This window comes from Oncorhynchus keta, chromosome 11 (assembly GCF_023373465.1).
Source record: "Oncorhynchus keta strain PuntledgeMale-10-30-2019 chromosome 11, Oket_V2, whole genome shotgun sequence".
Taxonomy (NCBI): Eukaryota; Metazoa; Chordata; class Actinopteri; order Salmoniformes; family Salmonidae; genus Oncorhynchus; species Oncorhynchus keta.
In genome coordinates, this window is record NC_068431.1 from 39164325 (window position 1) to 39179485 (window position 15161).

General features: G+C 43.1%; 2 protein-coding genes across 4 annotated transcripts; one reads left to right on the top strand and one right to left on the bottom strand.

Annotated features, from left to right (window-relative positions):
- The first annotated feature begins 54 nt into the window (after positions 1-54).
- On the top strand, positions 55-7231 carry LOC118390233 (uncharacterized). 2 transcript variants are annotated; one of them, XM_035780581.2, is made up of 13 exons: positions 55-186; positions 308-338; positions 610-661; positions 779-881; positions 1040-1151; positions 1245-1358; positions 1535-1777; positions 1866-2016; positions 3735-3964; positions 4299-4381; positions 5426-5682; positions 5787-5876; positions 5963-7231. In XM_035780581.2, exons 3-13 carry the CDS (start codon positions 618-620, stop codon positions 6114-6116), a joined length of 1581 nt encoding a protein of 526 aa, XP_035636474.1. In that variant the 5' UTR covers positions 55-186; positions 308-338; positions 610-617; the 3' UTR covers positions 6117-7231. The 2 variants fall into 2 exon arrangements, with proteins under 2 accessions (XP_035636474.1, XP_035636476.1); XM_035780583.2 differs by having other exon boundaries at positions 1884-2016.
- Positions 7232-7283: 52 nt separating this feature from the next.
- LOC118390235 (signal-induced proliferation-associated 1-like protein 3) lies at positions 7284-14891 on the bottom strand. Of its 2 annotated transcripts, XM_035780588.2 has the most exons (8): positions 14787-14891; positions 13389-13817; positions 12507-12866; positions 12107-12263; positions 10163-10391; positions 9886-10012; positions 9573-9648; positions 7284-9457 (listed from the first exon to the last, which is right to left on the bottom strand). In XM_035780588.2, the coding sequence occupies exons 2-8, from the start codon at positions 13718-13720 to the stop codon at positions 9299-9301; spliced, it is 1440 nt and encodes a 479-aa protein (XP_035636481.1). In that variant the 5' UTR covers positions 13721-13817; positions 14787-14891; the 3' UTR covers positions 7284-9298. The 2 variants fall into 2 exon arrangements, with proteins under 2 accessions (XP_035636481.1, XP_035636480.1); XM_035780587.2 differs by lacking the exon at positions 14787-14891 and having other exon boundaries at positions 13389-14778.
- Between the last annotated feature and the right edge of the window lie 270 nt (positions 14892-15161).

A 15161-nucleotide genomic window follows, 5' to 3' on the forward strand; every position in this document is an offset into this window, starting at 1 on the left:
ATTTCTTAAAAGTCTGAAGAACATTCAATGTACCCGCTAGGATAGGTCTGTGTCTAACCAATGACCTGCCTCGTGCGAAGGGATTGGTCCTTTCTTAACCAATGAGGTGACATGACTAGCTGGCTAGAGAACAATCATTAAAAAAATAGATAGCCAACATTCTCTTTGCTGCTAAACTTCTTCTAGGTAAGTGACTGGCCATAAATTGTCACTAACAATTATTTCCACAGATATTAATATTTTTATAGTGTCTAAAAATTCAAATGTATATTTATCTTGCTTATCTCTGCTCACCCTTCATATACAGTCATTGGCTCGCCCTCGCTAACAAAAAACGGGTAAGTTACCCTTAAAGTTAGCTGGATTGCTAACGTTATATCAATTTTGCTATGCAATTAGCTCAACGTAACTTTGTTAATATATTTTAGTTAAAGCAGAGAGCAAGAGGCGAAGCATGTAGATAGACACTCGTTGGTTAAAGGCGTGAAAATAATTAGCTAGACTGATGGATGGCAAACTTCAGCTAGCTAAGTTAACTGGCCAGCAAACGAACATTACCGCGCAAGGGACTGAACGTTAATTTTGCGTCTTTGACGCCCCCTGTGGCAGATTTGAGCATGGCACAAGGACCCGCAGGCAGAGACGCGACTCGCAGGAAAAGGTACTTTTAGCTACTTAAATGGCCTGTTGCACGTCACTGTCAATAAGAATGATAAAATAGACTTGAAGACATGAAAATGATCTACTGTAGCTAAGTAATGGGTACATTATATTACAGTAAGGATCAGCTGGACTGGAGCACATGCTGGAGCAACAGTCTGAAAGAGATTGCAGGCCTCCTGCCCATAGCTAAGCCTAGGAATGGCCGAGGACTCACCAAGGTTTGTGCAAGGACGATCTTGATTTAATTGTATTAATGGATTCCCTGTATGAGTATTTGTGTCCGTATGTGGGTGCATGGCTACAGTATGTCTGAATACAGTACGGTTACATTATGGTGGGTGTTTCTGTGTGTGTCTCACCTCTAATCTATCTTCAGAAGGAGACTCTGGTCCACATGCTGCGCTATTTTGACTTTCTTCAGAGTAGGATCCAGACCCTGCAGAGCCGCTTGCCCCCCCACTGCATCCCCAAGCAGGAACCCGACACAGGTACAACCTCAGCCAAGCATCAAGACAAGTACAGACTACGTACCTGACTTTCATATCAATGCATTTACACTGTATGTGTGTGTGCATGTACAGGGTCTGAGAGTGAAGAGAACACCCTCTCTGATCCCTGCACCCCCCCTCACACTCTAAAGGCCAAGCGCAAATATTTTTTCAGCCGTTCCCGCAAGAGACCTGCCCCCACCTCAGGTACCAGACCCACACCTCCCCCCAACTACCCATGACATTATGTTCAACACTGTCAAAGACTGTTGTAAGGTGACGAGAGTAGTTCTGTTAGTTACTTCAAGTATGATTACAAACTAGTTTTGTGTGTAATAACATCACACTAACCAGAATGGTGCTTTTCTGTTTGCTTAACTCAGAGGTGAAGGCAGAGCTTCAGGTGAACAGAAGGAGATTGTACAAAGCTGTAGCCAATGGAAAAATAGTTTACCCAGGGGAGGGTGTGTCTGTCCCCATGTGGGGTGTGCATTCTGATTGGTCAGAGCTCCAGGCTAGCGATAGCCATGGGGCGTGGCCTGTGTATGACAGCGACTCCCAGCCGAGCTCCCTGGATTCAGGCTTCAGCCTAAATCAGCTGCTCCCCCTGAGCACGCCTCTGGAGGGTGAGTTAGGCTGGAGGGTCCTTAAGTGTTCTCTGGGCTATACATGACAGGTGTGTTTGGGACAAATGTTACTGAGTTGATGCCTCAGTCTTTTGGTCTCCCACAGGGAGCAGTGGGACTCTGTGGACTCCATCCCCAACAGAGAGAGGCCACTGCTTTGTTTGTGAGGACCGCACAGGCAACGAGAGCATCCCATCAGGGAGCGGGGTCCTAGACACTCCAACTACTCCAATTACTGGGTGGGTTTACATCCCTGTAGCCGCATGCCTGCCCTTTTTAGTGTAACTTAGTATAGTATTCATGTGAATGTGTTTTCAACCCATATATACAGTTGAAGTCGGAAGTTTGCATACACCTTAGCCAAATACATTTAAACTCAGTTTTTCACAATTCCTGACATTTAATCCTAGAAAAAGTTACATGTCTTATGTCAGTTAGGATTACCACTTTATTTAAAGAATGTGAAATGTCAGAATAATAAAATTATTATTTATTTCAGCTTTTATTTCTTTCATCACATTCCCAGTGTGTCAGAAGTTTACATACACTCAATTAGCATTTGGTAGCATTGCCTTTAAATTGTTTAACTTGGGTCAAACGTTTCGGTTAGCCTTCCACAAGCTTCACGCAATAAGTCGGGTGAATTTTGGCCCATTCCTCCTGACAGAGCTGGGGTAACTGAGTCAGGTTTGTAGGACTCCTTGCTCCCACACACCTTTTTAGTTCTGCCCACACATTATCTATAGGATTGAGGTCAGGGCTTTGTGATGGCCCCTCCAATACCTTGACTTTGTCCTTAAGCCATTTTGCCACAACTTTGGAAGTATGCTTGTGGTCATTGTCCATTTGGAAGACCCATTTGTGATCAAGCTTTAACTTCTGGACTGATGTCTTGAGATGTTGCTTCAATATATCCACATAATTTTCCTTCCTCGTGATGCCATCTATTTTGTGAAGTGCACCAGTCCCTCCTGCAGCAATGCACCCCCACAACATGATGCTGCCACCCTTGTGCTTCACGGTTGGGATGATGTTTTTAGGCTTGCAAGCCTCCCCCTTTTTCCTCCAACCATAACGATGGTCATTATGGCCAAACAGTTCTATTTTTGTTTCATCAGACCAGAGGACATTTATCCAAAAAAGTACAATCTTTGTCCCCATGTGCAGTTGGAAACCATAGTCTGGCTTTTTTATGGCGGTTTTGGAGCAGTGGCTTCTTCCTTGCTGAGCAGCCTTTCAGGTTATGTCGATATAGGACTCGTTTTACTGTGGATATAGATACTTTTATACCTGTTTCCTCCAGCATCTTCACAAGGTCCTTTGCTGTTGTTATGGGATTGATTTGCACTTTTTGCACCAAAGTACGTTCATCTCTAGGAGACAGAAAGCTTCTCCTTCCTGAGCGGTATGACGGCTGCATGGTCTCATGGTGTTTATACTTGCGTACTATTGTTTGTACAGATGAATGTGGTACCTTCAGGCATTTGGAAATTGCTCCCAAGGATGAACCAGACTTGTGGAGAACTACATTTTTTTTTCTGAGGTCTTGGCTGATTTCTAATGATTTTCCCATGATGTCAAACAAAGAGGCACTGGGTTTGAAGGTAGGCCTTGAAATACATCCACAGGTACACCTCCAATTGACTCAAATTATGTCAATTAGCCTATCAGAAGCTTCTAAAGCCATGACATCATTTTCTGGAATTTTCCAAGCTGTTTAAAGGCACAGTCAATTTAGTAAACTTCTGACCCACTGGAATTGTGATACAGTGAAATAATCTGTCTGTAAACAATTGTTGGAAAAATTACTTGTGTCATGCACAAAGTAGATGTCCTAACGGACTTTCCAAAACTATACTTTGTTTACAATAAATTTGTTGAGTGTTTGGAAAAGGACTTTTCATGACTCCAACCTAAGTGTATGTAAAGTTCCGACTTCAACTTTATGTGTTTCCAGGCCAGGATCACTTTTCCTGAAGGACCAAATGCTTGGGGTAATCCCACCCATGCGAGGGCGAAGGGAGCCCTTCCACAGCCCTGCTGCCACGCCCCAACGCCCTACCCTGCTCCCCCTGCTGCCTCTGTTTGGGACTGGGGACAGTCTGAACCTCAGCCCCTCCCTCCTCACATCCCCTGCCCGGGGCCTCAGCCACTGCCTCTTGCCTGAGGGCCAGGAGGAGCTCCATGGTAACACTCCTTTTAATAACACACGCTCAATATTAAGCTGATTTAATATCATCTTAATGACCAGGGTATTGCTGCTTTATTTTGTTGGATACAAGAGAGACCCTGCCTGCCATTGAAGTATATTTGAAGTGTATGACTTCAAATAGATTACGGGACGCTTGGTGTAGTGTGTAGTCTACCAAGTAGTGCAGTCTGTAAAACCTAATTGTAACTCGATTGGAAGGATTCCTCCAGCTATTAATCATATTAATTCCTACTTACGTCTTCAGTTCCTGGTGCGAGAGAGAGAGAGTGAAACATAGCCAAAGGCCAACACACACTCATCTTTTTGCAGTGCTATTCGAGGATGTTTGGGTCACCCCTAAAACGACCCACACCAAAGTCTCCTGCCTGCCCTGCCATGACCCCAATGACTCAGTAAGCCTCATAGAATCATGTTTCCACAACACAAATGTTGAGTGTATAGTATGTTAGGTACTAGTGTTGTGTTCAATATCAATACCAGGTTTAGTATCACAATACTCGATACCAAAACGATAGAACAGTGTAAAAACAACAACATATTAGCCAAAGTCACAGAATGGCACCTGATTCGGACAGATAAACTCAGCTACTGCTCTGTTCAATCGCTGGGCATCTTTTGAGGTCAATATCACAATAAATGATACATCTCTATTGATAAACTGGGTAAATCAGGATGTAACCTAGGCCTATCCACCATACAGGTGAATTCATATTCAATAGGAGTGTGTGCATGCATTGAGTTATTGAGGTTGTTTTTGCTGATTTCATGGGGCTACAGATGAAAAACAATTTGGTTCCCTTCCATTTGGGACTTATTTTATTATACTGATCAACAACATTTGCATAGAAGTAGCATATTTTATTTAAAAAATGTGCGCTGTCTCTTTAACCAGTAATGGCGTCATTCACAATGCAAGAGGTTTGGTGCAGAGTCAGTTTGCTGAGGCAATAGATCATCTTTGGGAGAGACGTGAGAGAGACCGAATAAGGTTTTTGGTGGCAATCAGCTTTTGCGTTATTGTTTCTATATTATCACAAACAAAGTACAAGGGTAATGAATTGATGTTACCTTTAGCTGTCAGCTAGCCAGGAAAGTTAGTCTACAAAGCTGGGAGCTACAGGTATCTTGCATTGTAAAGTGTTCTTGCCTGTATGGACATTGTTTTGCAAACAGAGCTAAAATGATGCAGCCCAGACTCTCAGTGCAGGCTAGCAGTGAGTAGGTGGATCAGGTACGGTGCGCACTATAAGGGGTCGGCTGTGCTAGTAGACAGGCTTAATCCGTGAGACACATTTGACAGCAGTACCGAAAGTAATAAACATTGTACTACTGAACTGTTTTTCATGTTCTACTATCCAGAAGTGTCGGTATATCGTGCAAAACAATTAAGGAAATGGGTATGTTCAGCTTAATGATAAAGCCACTATTCCCCCTAGATGTCGGAGGGTGAAGCTGAAGTCAGGCATGGCAGAGGAGGGTGGCTGTCCTCCCTGAGTGAGGGGGAGGAAGGGGACGTCACCTGGACCCCCAAGCAACAGCAAGTCCCTCTGAAGTCAAAGACCAGTAGCACAGGACGGCACCGCAGAGCCAATGCCTCCACCAAGGGCCCCCCTCGCACACCTCTTAACCTGAAGAAGAAGTGTGTCAACGGCTTCATAATGTTCTGCCGCATCAACAGGAAGACCTACCTCCGGTGAGTGACTCCTGACCTTTATCCCCATAACCCTGTATTTCAGCTTGATGTACTGTACCTCTGTGTGTGTCTGTAACTAAGATGGATGCCATGTCTTTGAACAGTACCCACCCTGGCACCCCGTCTACCGTGGTTACCAAGGAGCTGGCCAGCCTGTGGCACATCATGCCCAAGCAGGAGAGGCACGTCTACTGGTCAGTAACTTTCTTATTGTGTCTGTCTCTTTACTTACAATTGGAATTTCTCAGTTTTACAGAGGAGCTTGTGTAATCTCTCTCAGTCTGAAGGCTCGCCACTTCAGCCGCCAGCAGAACCGTAACGTGAGGAGTGAGTTGGTGGAGGGAGGCGGGGAGGAAGAGGACTGTGTACCCAGCCCCCTCCACATGCTGCTGGCCCAGAGAGACCTGTGTGCTGCAGCCAGAGGAGGCCCCTAGAGTAGCTACCTCCACACACACTGACCCTTCACTGACCATATGCATCTAGCATTGGATGTCCATATTTATACTGTATCTGTCCATATTCAAACCAACAATATTGTTTATTTAAGAAAACCGTATGAGTTAATTATGAAGTTCTTTGGAGTTTAAATTATATTCTCAAACGCAGACACTGGTTCTCAAATTATATACGTTTTTTAAAGGAAGTCAGTCCAACTTTAAACTGACTCTTGAAGTTGTAATAGTAGAATTAGGTACTGAAATGAGGTAGTGAATCATCAGTTCCTCTTGTCATATCAGTCATTGCATACCTTATAGAGCTATTTATAACTTGTCAAATGTCCAGATCAACTAGCCCATGTCAGCTAATGTTTTTTTATTTAGGTTTTTTAGCCCATAGATTTTGTTGTAATTTTTTGTCACTCCAATACATGGCAAAATGTATAGAAGTGCAAGATAATTTGTCTTAAAACTGCAACATTTTCTTTGCACCCCATGACAAAATGTATAGAATTTCAAAAAATAAGCTGTTCCCCAATGCTGACAGGGGGGCCTGAGTGAAAAGGTTTGGGAACCCCTGGTCTATAGCACACCACATTTAACTGTTACTTTTTGTTTTCTGACTCATGTTAAAGTTATTTATACAACATGTTCAAACGTGGTTTTCTACAGATATTATTGAGAACCATTTTAGTAGGAAGTTTTGTATTTACATGAAGTGATGTCTTCCCGTGGGTTATAATGCCAAGGCAGTGTTTTACTAGTCATGTCATCCTGAACTTTATTTCATCAATCAGTCTATATTTATGATCATAAGGGCCAAAGAAATTCCAGGCTACACAGTATGCAGCACATAAATCACTTGCCCCATGGACTGACCATTTTATTTATTACCTATTTATACACACTGCATTTATTAATATGTGTGGAATGTCTGTGTTTCTCTATTACACATTGTGTAAATTCCTTTTTTTTACAAGGCAGGTAAGAACTGAAGTCTTACCATTGTATTGAGTTATTCAAATTGTCAATTGGAAGTTTGCTGAAGTGTTTCTATGTGTGGTGTCAAAATATGTTAAGATGTTCTGTAAATTAAAGTTATTCAATTGTTACTACTTTGAGTTATTTGAGACAAATGAAACAAGTGAACATCTGAAATAACATACACTATTTTATTTTAGATTATTACAAATATAACAATCATTCTTTAAACAAAACAACATATAAAAGTCATATTGCACGGCTCAGTTTTTCATCTAAAGTGAAGACCACTGTGCCCTCAAACTACATGGTAGTCGTTTAGAAGTTATTATCGCTTGATTTTGGGAATCTCAGGTTGCAGTATATTCAAAGCCCTGGTAATACAATCAGGTAGTTATTACTTAGCCTTTTTCATAGCCGAATGTATTAAACGAGAAATAATGTGAACAGGCAATCTATCAAGGTACAGAGCAGCAGGTCTCTAGCCCAGGGGTTCTTAAGATTTCTAAGCTCGAGACCCAAATGATAAATGTACTGTCCTCAAATGACCTAAATTGAGAAGAAATAGTGTGCGATTATAAATGTTTATTCATAACTTGCGACCCAACTATTTTGCTCGGGGCCCACTTTGGGTACCAAACCATAGTTTAAGAAACCCTGCTGCTAGTCCATTCAAGGTATCGTGTCGATTACAATACTAGGAAATTACATATGTTTTGTGACATGTTATTTCGCTAGACAGAGATATGGGTAAAATGAATGAGACTGATTTGATTCAAAATAGACAGATTTTCATACCCGCGATAGAAATGACATTATCTCCAACGCGTGGGGTTTGTGATTTAGCTGGTCTAGTAAACAGGAGATCCTGAGTTCAAATCGCAGGTGTGCCTTTTCGTGCCTTTTTTTTACCCATTGGTGGAGAAGGTCAGAGGGGAGGGATCTCTGGTTTTCTCATCCACTGAGTTTTGAGAAGTAGGCGAGGGGAGAGGACGTGAGGAATATGCGATTGAGATATTCCAATGTCATCGAAAAGGGGCACTTTTTGAAAGAGTTAAAACGTACCAACTGTGTAAAGTTGAACTGGCAAACAACTCAAGCATTTAGCCAGCTTGTACACGTCACTTTCCCAGCATAAATATCCCCTATAAGCAAACTCCTGTAGCTCGCTGTGATCTTATAGTGGTCAGTACTCTGCATTGTGGCCTCGGAAATCCTGGTTCGAATCCCGGTCACGGCATTGCTATACAGAATGTCATGACGAAAGGCCCTTCCTTTGAATGAGTTTAAACTTACTGTGTAAACTAAGAAACTCTGCCATTTGATAAAGTCCCCCAGCTCATGGTAGCTTAATGACTTACACAAACTGATTAATCTGCTATTTCAAAAGTTCTTATGATTTTTAAAATCAAGACCCAAATGGGAAATGTACTGTCCTCGTACAACCCAAATGAAGAAGAAATAGGGTATGGTTCTAAATGTTTACTCATAACTCGCTACACACCTCTCACATGCTCAGGGCCCACTTTTGTTCCCAAACCATAGTTTAAGAAACACTTTTGCTAGTCAATTTAAGGTGTCCGTATCGATTACAATATTAGGAAATTACATCTGTTATTTTGACATGTAATTTTGCAGACAGAGTTATGGGTTAAATTAAAATTACTGGGTTGATTCAAAATAGTTGTGGGTTTTCATACCCACAATAGAAATTACAGCTATGGGTGCTGTGGCTTAGTTGGTTTAAAGTACCTGTCTAGTAAACAAGAGATCCTGAGTTCAAATCTCAGCAGTGCCTTCTTAAATATTTTATTGTACCCATTGGTGGAGAAGGTCAGAGGGGATGGACCTCTGGTTTTCTCATCCAATGGGCTTTGACAAGCAGGAGAGGCGAGAGGACATGAGAATTACACAACTGAAATATTCCAATGTCATGGAGTTAAAACGTACCAACTGTGTAAAGCTGAACTGGCTAACAACTCAAGCATTTAGCCAGCTTGTACATGTCACTGTCCCAGCATAAGTAACCTCCACAAGCAAACTCTGTTAACTCGTCGTGATCTGTCCTCTTTCTCTGATCACATTTTGAAGACAATTTACATTTGTAAACTCTGTTTCAAGGTACTATCTTTGTTGAAACCATTTCTTCCCTCTACTCCTCTTTTCAAATAATCTCTCTCTCCTCTTAGTGTCGCTGGTCATTCTCTCTCTCTAGGCATCATTCCTGGGGCCATGTTGAACAACAGGCTGAGTTTACGGAGCTGTTCGTTGGATGAAAGAGACTCCTCCCACAGGCGCTGGTTGGTCTCTCTCAGAATTGTCACTTCCTCCATCAGGGCTACTTTATCCTCCCTTTCCTGACCGTCATAGAGAGAGAGGTCATGGGGTTATTTAAAAAGAGATGGTGAAGTGGTCGAAATTGATTTAATGATGAGAAATGGGGGTTGTGTATCTGAGGCGGACGTGTCGCACCTTCTCCAGGTTGCTCTCCAAGTGTCTCAGCAGCGCCTCCAGGTGGTGAAGTCTTGACAGATCACTGGGCACTTCACTGTAGAGAAGCAAAACATCTTGTTAATAAAGAATAACTTCAACACAAACTTCATGAGGGAAAAAACAAATGTGCTGAAGCTGAATTAAAATGCACACTCCAAACTTATCCATGTCTGTTTGAGAATTAATATCTTACAGGACTTAGGGTCATTAAGTCGGAGTACAGCCATTATGGGTGTGTGTCCAGTAAAGGGAATGGGACCATAGAGAGAGAGAGAGAGTGTGTGTACTGTACCTTCTTAATGTGGGCTGGGCATTGTAGCCCTGAGGAGGGTAGTGATTAGGTGGGCAAGCAGCAGGTCCACCCTCTGATCCATGCTTCTTGGACATGCTGGGAGGAATGGGCTCCACTGTCCTCTTTGCTACAAGCATAAAAAATTAACGCAACATTCACTGATATCACAAAAAAATCATTGCATATTATAATTTGGTCTAAAATGCCTTGCTCCTCACAAACATTCATAGGCAAACTCAGGCACATAGACATGCTTCTTGCACACACAGTCTCCTACCTTCATAGGCCTTGGCAGCATTGACAAGTTTGCTCCACTCCATGCCCCAGGCAGGGGCCAGTAGGGGGATGTGCCCAGGGTCCCAGCCCTCTGTCAGAGACAGCTCAGAGGCAGACAGATCCTCAAGCCCCTCCAGCTCTGGGCAGTCAGAGACAGGGGAACATGCCAGACTGGAATCCAGGGGACCACTGCCGAGGCTGATCTCTGTAGAGAGGCTATGACGGCAGGACTAGGGGACAGAGCTGTGGTCAGTTAAATGAGTACATGGACATACTCTGTAACTTTAAGGTTAGTACTCATTGAATATGAGTATGTTAGAATATTCAACATCTGTGTGTTACAGGTCTGACAATGAGCCTCTATTTTCTTGTGCACCCTACCTTGCTTTGAGAGAAAAAAACTACTAATTGAATGATTGATCCTGTAATTTCATTCGCTGAATGAGGGCACAGACTCAGGTCTTCACCTCCAAAAAGCAAGAGCCACTAAAAGTTTAGTACCATCATCAGCACAGCTCATAAATGAAAATATATTTTTGTGACTTACATTTATCTTGTATATATATAATTATACACATTCATGGTGCGTTTGGTAAGTATTCAGACACCTTGACTTTTTCCACATTTTGTTACGTTACAGCCGTATTCTAAAATTGATTAAATAAACATTTTCCTCATCAATCTACACACAATATCCATATAATGTGAAAACAGGTTTTTATACATTTTTGCAAATTTATTCAAATAAAAAGAAGAAATACCTTATTTACATAAGTATTCAGACCCTTTGCTATGTGACTCGAATTTGAGCTCAGGTGCATCCTGTTTCTATTGATCATCCTTGAGATGTTTCTATAACTTGATTGAAGTCTACCTGTGCTAAATTCAATTGATTTCACATGATTTGGAAAGGCACACACCAGTCTATATAAGGTTCCACAGTTGACAGTGCATGTCAGAGCAAAAACCATGACATGAGGTCGAAGGCATTGTCCGTAGAGCTCAGAGACAGGATTGTGCCAAGCTTGTAGCATCATACCCAAGAAGACTTGAGGCAGTAATCACTGCCAAAGGTGCTTCAACAAAGTACCTAGTAAAGTGCCTGAATACGTACGCAAATGTGATATTTAAGTATTTTATTTTTAATGAATTGGCAAACATTTCTAAACCTGTTTTTGCTTTGTCATTAGGGGGTATTATGTGTAGATTGATGGGGGGGACTATTGAAATCAATTTTAGAATAAGGCTGTAATGTAACAAAATGTGGAAAAAGTCTAGGGATCCCATAACTTTCCGAAGGCGTGTGTTTGTATATCATTTGTAAGCATTAGTATGTGAATGTTGCTGTTAATATGTTTATCTTTTTTTGTTTGAGGTGCATCCACCTGGGAAGGTGCAGGTAAGAGTGTGACTTTTCATGTGGCTGGTTGTTAGTTTTTACTGTCTGACTACGTTGAGAGAATATATTTGATTATTCTTGATTTAATTATGAATGAATGTTTAGGTAGTTCTTCCCTCGACCCTGCACTGGCCCAGAACCTGTTTTTGTTTGTATATTTCATTGTGTGCTTCTTGTCCTTTAACTAAGTTTTAAAGAGAAGTCTGTGGTTTTGACTAATGGTGGGGGAGAAAATAAAACCTGTTGACATCTTTATCGGAGGCAGAGCTCCCAATGCTCTTGTTTAACTAAACCTGTGGTGTAGAATTGGCTACATTTATTTTTCTATCGCCTCACTTGTGCATCTATGATGTTTCTAGATGGCAGCCTTTACACAGGCAGCACAATTCCACTCTTTTTCACTAATTGGTCTTTTGACCATCAGGTCAGCTCTGAAAAATATCTGCTGTGAAAAGATCTGACGTGATTGGTCAAGAGACCAATTAGTGGAAGAAATATCAGAATTGGGCAGCCTGTGTAAACGCAGCTGATGTGTGCCTAACTCACTGCATCCCTCCCTGAGTCCTCTGTGTCCAGTATGATGAGCCTCAGTTCCTCCTCTAGGTTAGTTGTCTTGTGGGTCTGTCGTGGAGAGGGCGGTCCGCGCAGAGAGGCCAGGACACGCGGCTGACCCAACACGTTCTGGGACGTCATGTCCACCTGTCTGATTACAGAGTGGTACAGTTACTCAGTAATCAATCTCAACACACTGCAACTCCTGTCTGGATCAACTCAATAGAAATACTCCTGTCAACTCAGATCTTAAAATATCTAAATATTATAGAACTAAAATGATTCTAAATCAATGAATTACACATTAATGAAGTATTTGGTAAAGGCACTATACAACAACTGCATTAATATAGAATAACTCTCTCTTCATGCTCAAACTCACACAAACACTCACCTCTTGATTCTGTTACTGTGAGGGCTGTTAGTCTTGACGGTGTTGTCTGTATTGGTGTTGTCCTTGTGCTGCCAGGTTGTGAGTCTCCTATAGATTGGAGTGGGACTGAAGCTTGGCTGGTAGACAGGCTTTTGACTGCGACTTGGCTGGTGCTGCTGCTTAATGACCTGCTGCTGGTTTGGTCTGGGTTGCTGGCTCTGGTGCTGCTGTTTAATGACCTGCTGCTGGTTTGGTTTGGGTTGCTGGCTCTGGTGCTGGACAGGGTGGTTGGAATCCGAGGGGCTGGATGTAATAGTGGCTCTAAGCATGCGAGGTTTGTCCACTGTGGTAGCGTTATATCCCTGAGGGCTGCTGTAGACACTGAAGGCAAAACAAACACACACATACCATATCCACGGGTACAGCACAGACACACAGAGCAGCACATACAAAAACACACCACAAACACAGCAGACAGACACACACCAAATAAATGCACACACAGTGGTGACGTGCAAACTCACACACGGCATGCATAGACACTTTCTAATCAAATTTCAACACCATTGAGACTTACCCAAGCATTAATCCAATAGTCTATTGCTGCCATGATGCCCCACCCAGTGTGTTTTTATAAGTTATGTGTCACATGGTGATGGTAGAGGGGAGGGTGTGTCCCACGTTTCCCCTAATCCTCCCCTCCCTGGGACCCTGCGGCTCTCAGCTGACCCGGAATCTGCACACATATAAATCTATACCCCACCAAGGTCCCTCCCACTAGGCTCTCTGTCTCACTACTCCTGTCTCCCACCGGTGTCCCTTTCCTCCCTTCTTCCCGTCTCTCACTCCCCATGTCTCACCCACCAGGGTGTCCCACCCTCACTCCCCCTGTCTGTTACTCACCAGGGTCTGAAGACAGGCAGTGCTCTGCAGGGCAAGGGCAGGGGCAGGGTATGGGCGTGGTAGCTCTGACACTGGTTGGTCCCCCCTCTGCTCCCAGTGCTGGGTCTCTGTGGAGGGGGGCTGTATGAGCCCCAGCCATGCAGGGACCTCTGGGGGGCCCTGGGACAGGCATAATGGGACTTGGCCTCCTGAAGTTGTTGAGTGTCATTTTGGGAGTACAGATTAGATGTGTCAAAGTCTCTGCCACTGAAGAGGATGTCCAGCCCAATCCCCTGGTGAACCCCCCTCTCACCAAACCAGCCCTTGTGGGTAGGGCTATAGGAGGCCATCATGGAGAGAGAGTCACTGCTGGGTGGGGGTAGTACAGCACCTCCAACTGAGAAAGAGTGAGTGTTTGACAGAGGTAATGGTTGGTACGTTCCACAGCACCTATGGGGGAATGTACGACCAGACTGGTTTGAAAGTGTAAAACAGAGTGAGGGAAAGAGAAATACATAAGCAAAAGCCAACGGTAAAATGTAAAACATGCATGTACAATATAACCTCTAACAGTGTGTGTGTGTGTGTGTGGCAGTACGAAGCAGCCTTGTTCAGCCCTAACCTTGTACAGTCTTTAGGAGTCTCATATAGCCGTCTCATTTGCTATATGAGAGGAGGGGCTGTCCAGAGCCACCCTAGAAAAGGCACGGCTATATGTTCTGGGCCTGAGGAATAAAGGGCTGATTGTTCATGTGAGTGTAGTCAGTCAGTGCTCCCTTTGTTCACACCAAGCTGCATTGTACTGCACTTAGATTCACAGCTCTGGATTGCACTGAATAGCAGATTGAACAAATCAATGTTTAAGGAATTTGTTCATACATTGTCACCAATTGCTTTCTTTCTGCTTAACCTTGTATTTTGCATTAATATCAATCCATTATTTTCCAGTCAATTTTAACATCCCAACCACAAAGCATGTATCAACCAAATCAGTGACCATTCTTCTGGTCATTTTTAGTGAACAGGTTGTAAAACGTTATTGTTGCAAAGTGTATTGACTCACCCCCACAGGTTAGTGCCCACAGGCCTCATAGCAGCACATAACAAATAGCAGGTGGTCAAGACTACCAGCAAAATTCCCCAAAGCATCCCTCAATCATGACCACTCGCAAAACAGTAGGATAGCTTTTGTCAAGTACTTAGACTAAATAATCAGTCCCTTTTGTCAAGTACATAGACTATGTAATCAGTCCCTTTTGTCAAGTACATAGACTATGTAATCAGTCACCACTGATGATCTGCGGTTGAATGCAAGGCAACAAAATAAAACAGACAATTTGTCAGCCCTCACCAGCACATGCTAAAACACATTCTAAAGAAATCTGGGTATAACTTGTAGAGGAAAAAAAGAATACTTACCTCTCCCAAGTGTCAATGAGCCAGTTCACATATCCTCAATGGGCTCACAGTGCTCTTTGTCTTTTCGTGTGTGTGTGTGTGTGTGTGTGTGTGTGTGTGTGTGTGTGTGTGTGTGTGTGTGTGTGTGTGTGTGTGTGTGTGTGTGTGTGTGTGTGTGTGTGTGTGTGTGTGTGTGTGTGTGTGTGTGTGTGTGTGTGTGTGTGTGTGTGTGCTGACATAATTTTCTATTTTCTATGTTTGTGCCGACCCAGCGTATTCTGGTGGGGGCCTGCAGTGATCTGTCTCTGTGTGTCTTCACTGACACCCCCCCAGGAGATGACCGTGTTTCACAGAACCACCTGCCCTGCTTCTGGAGTTGGCATACACTTCTGCCCC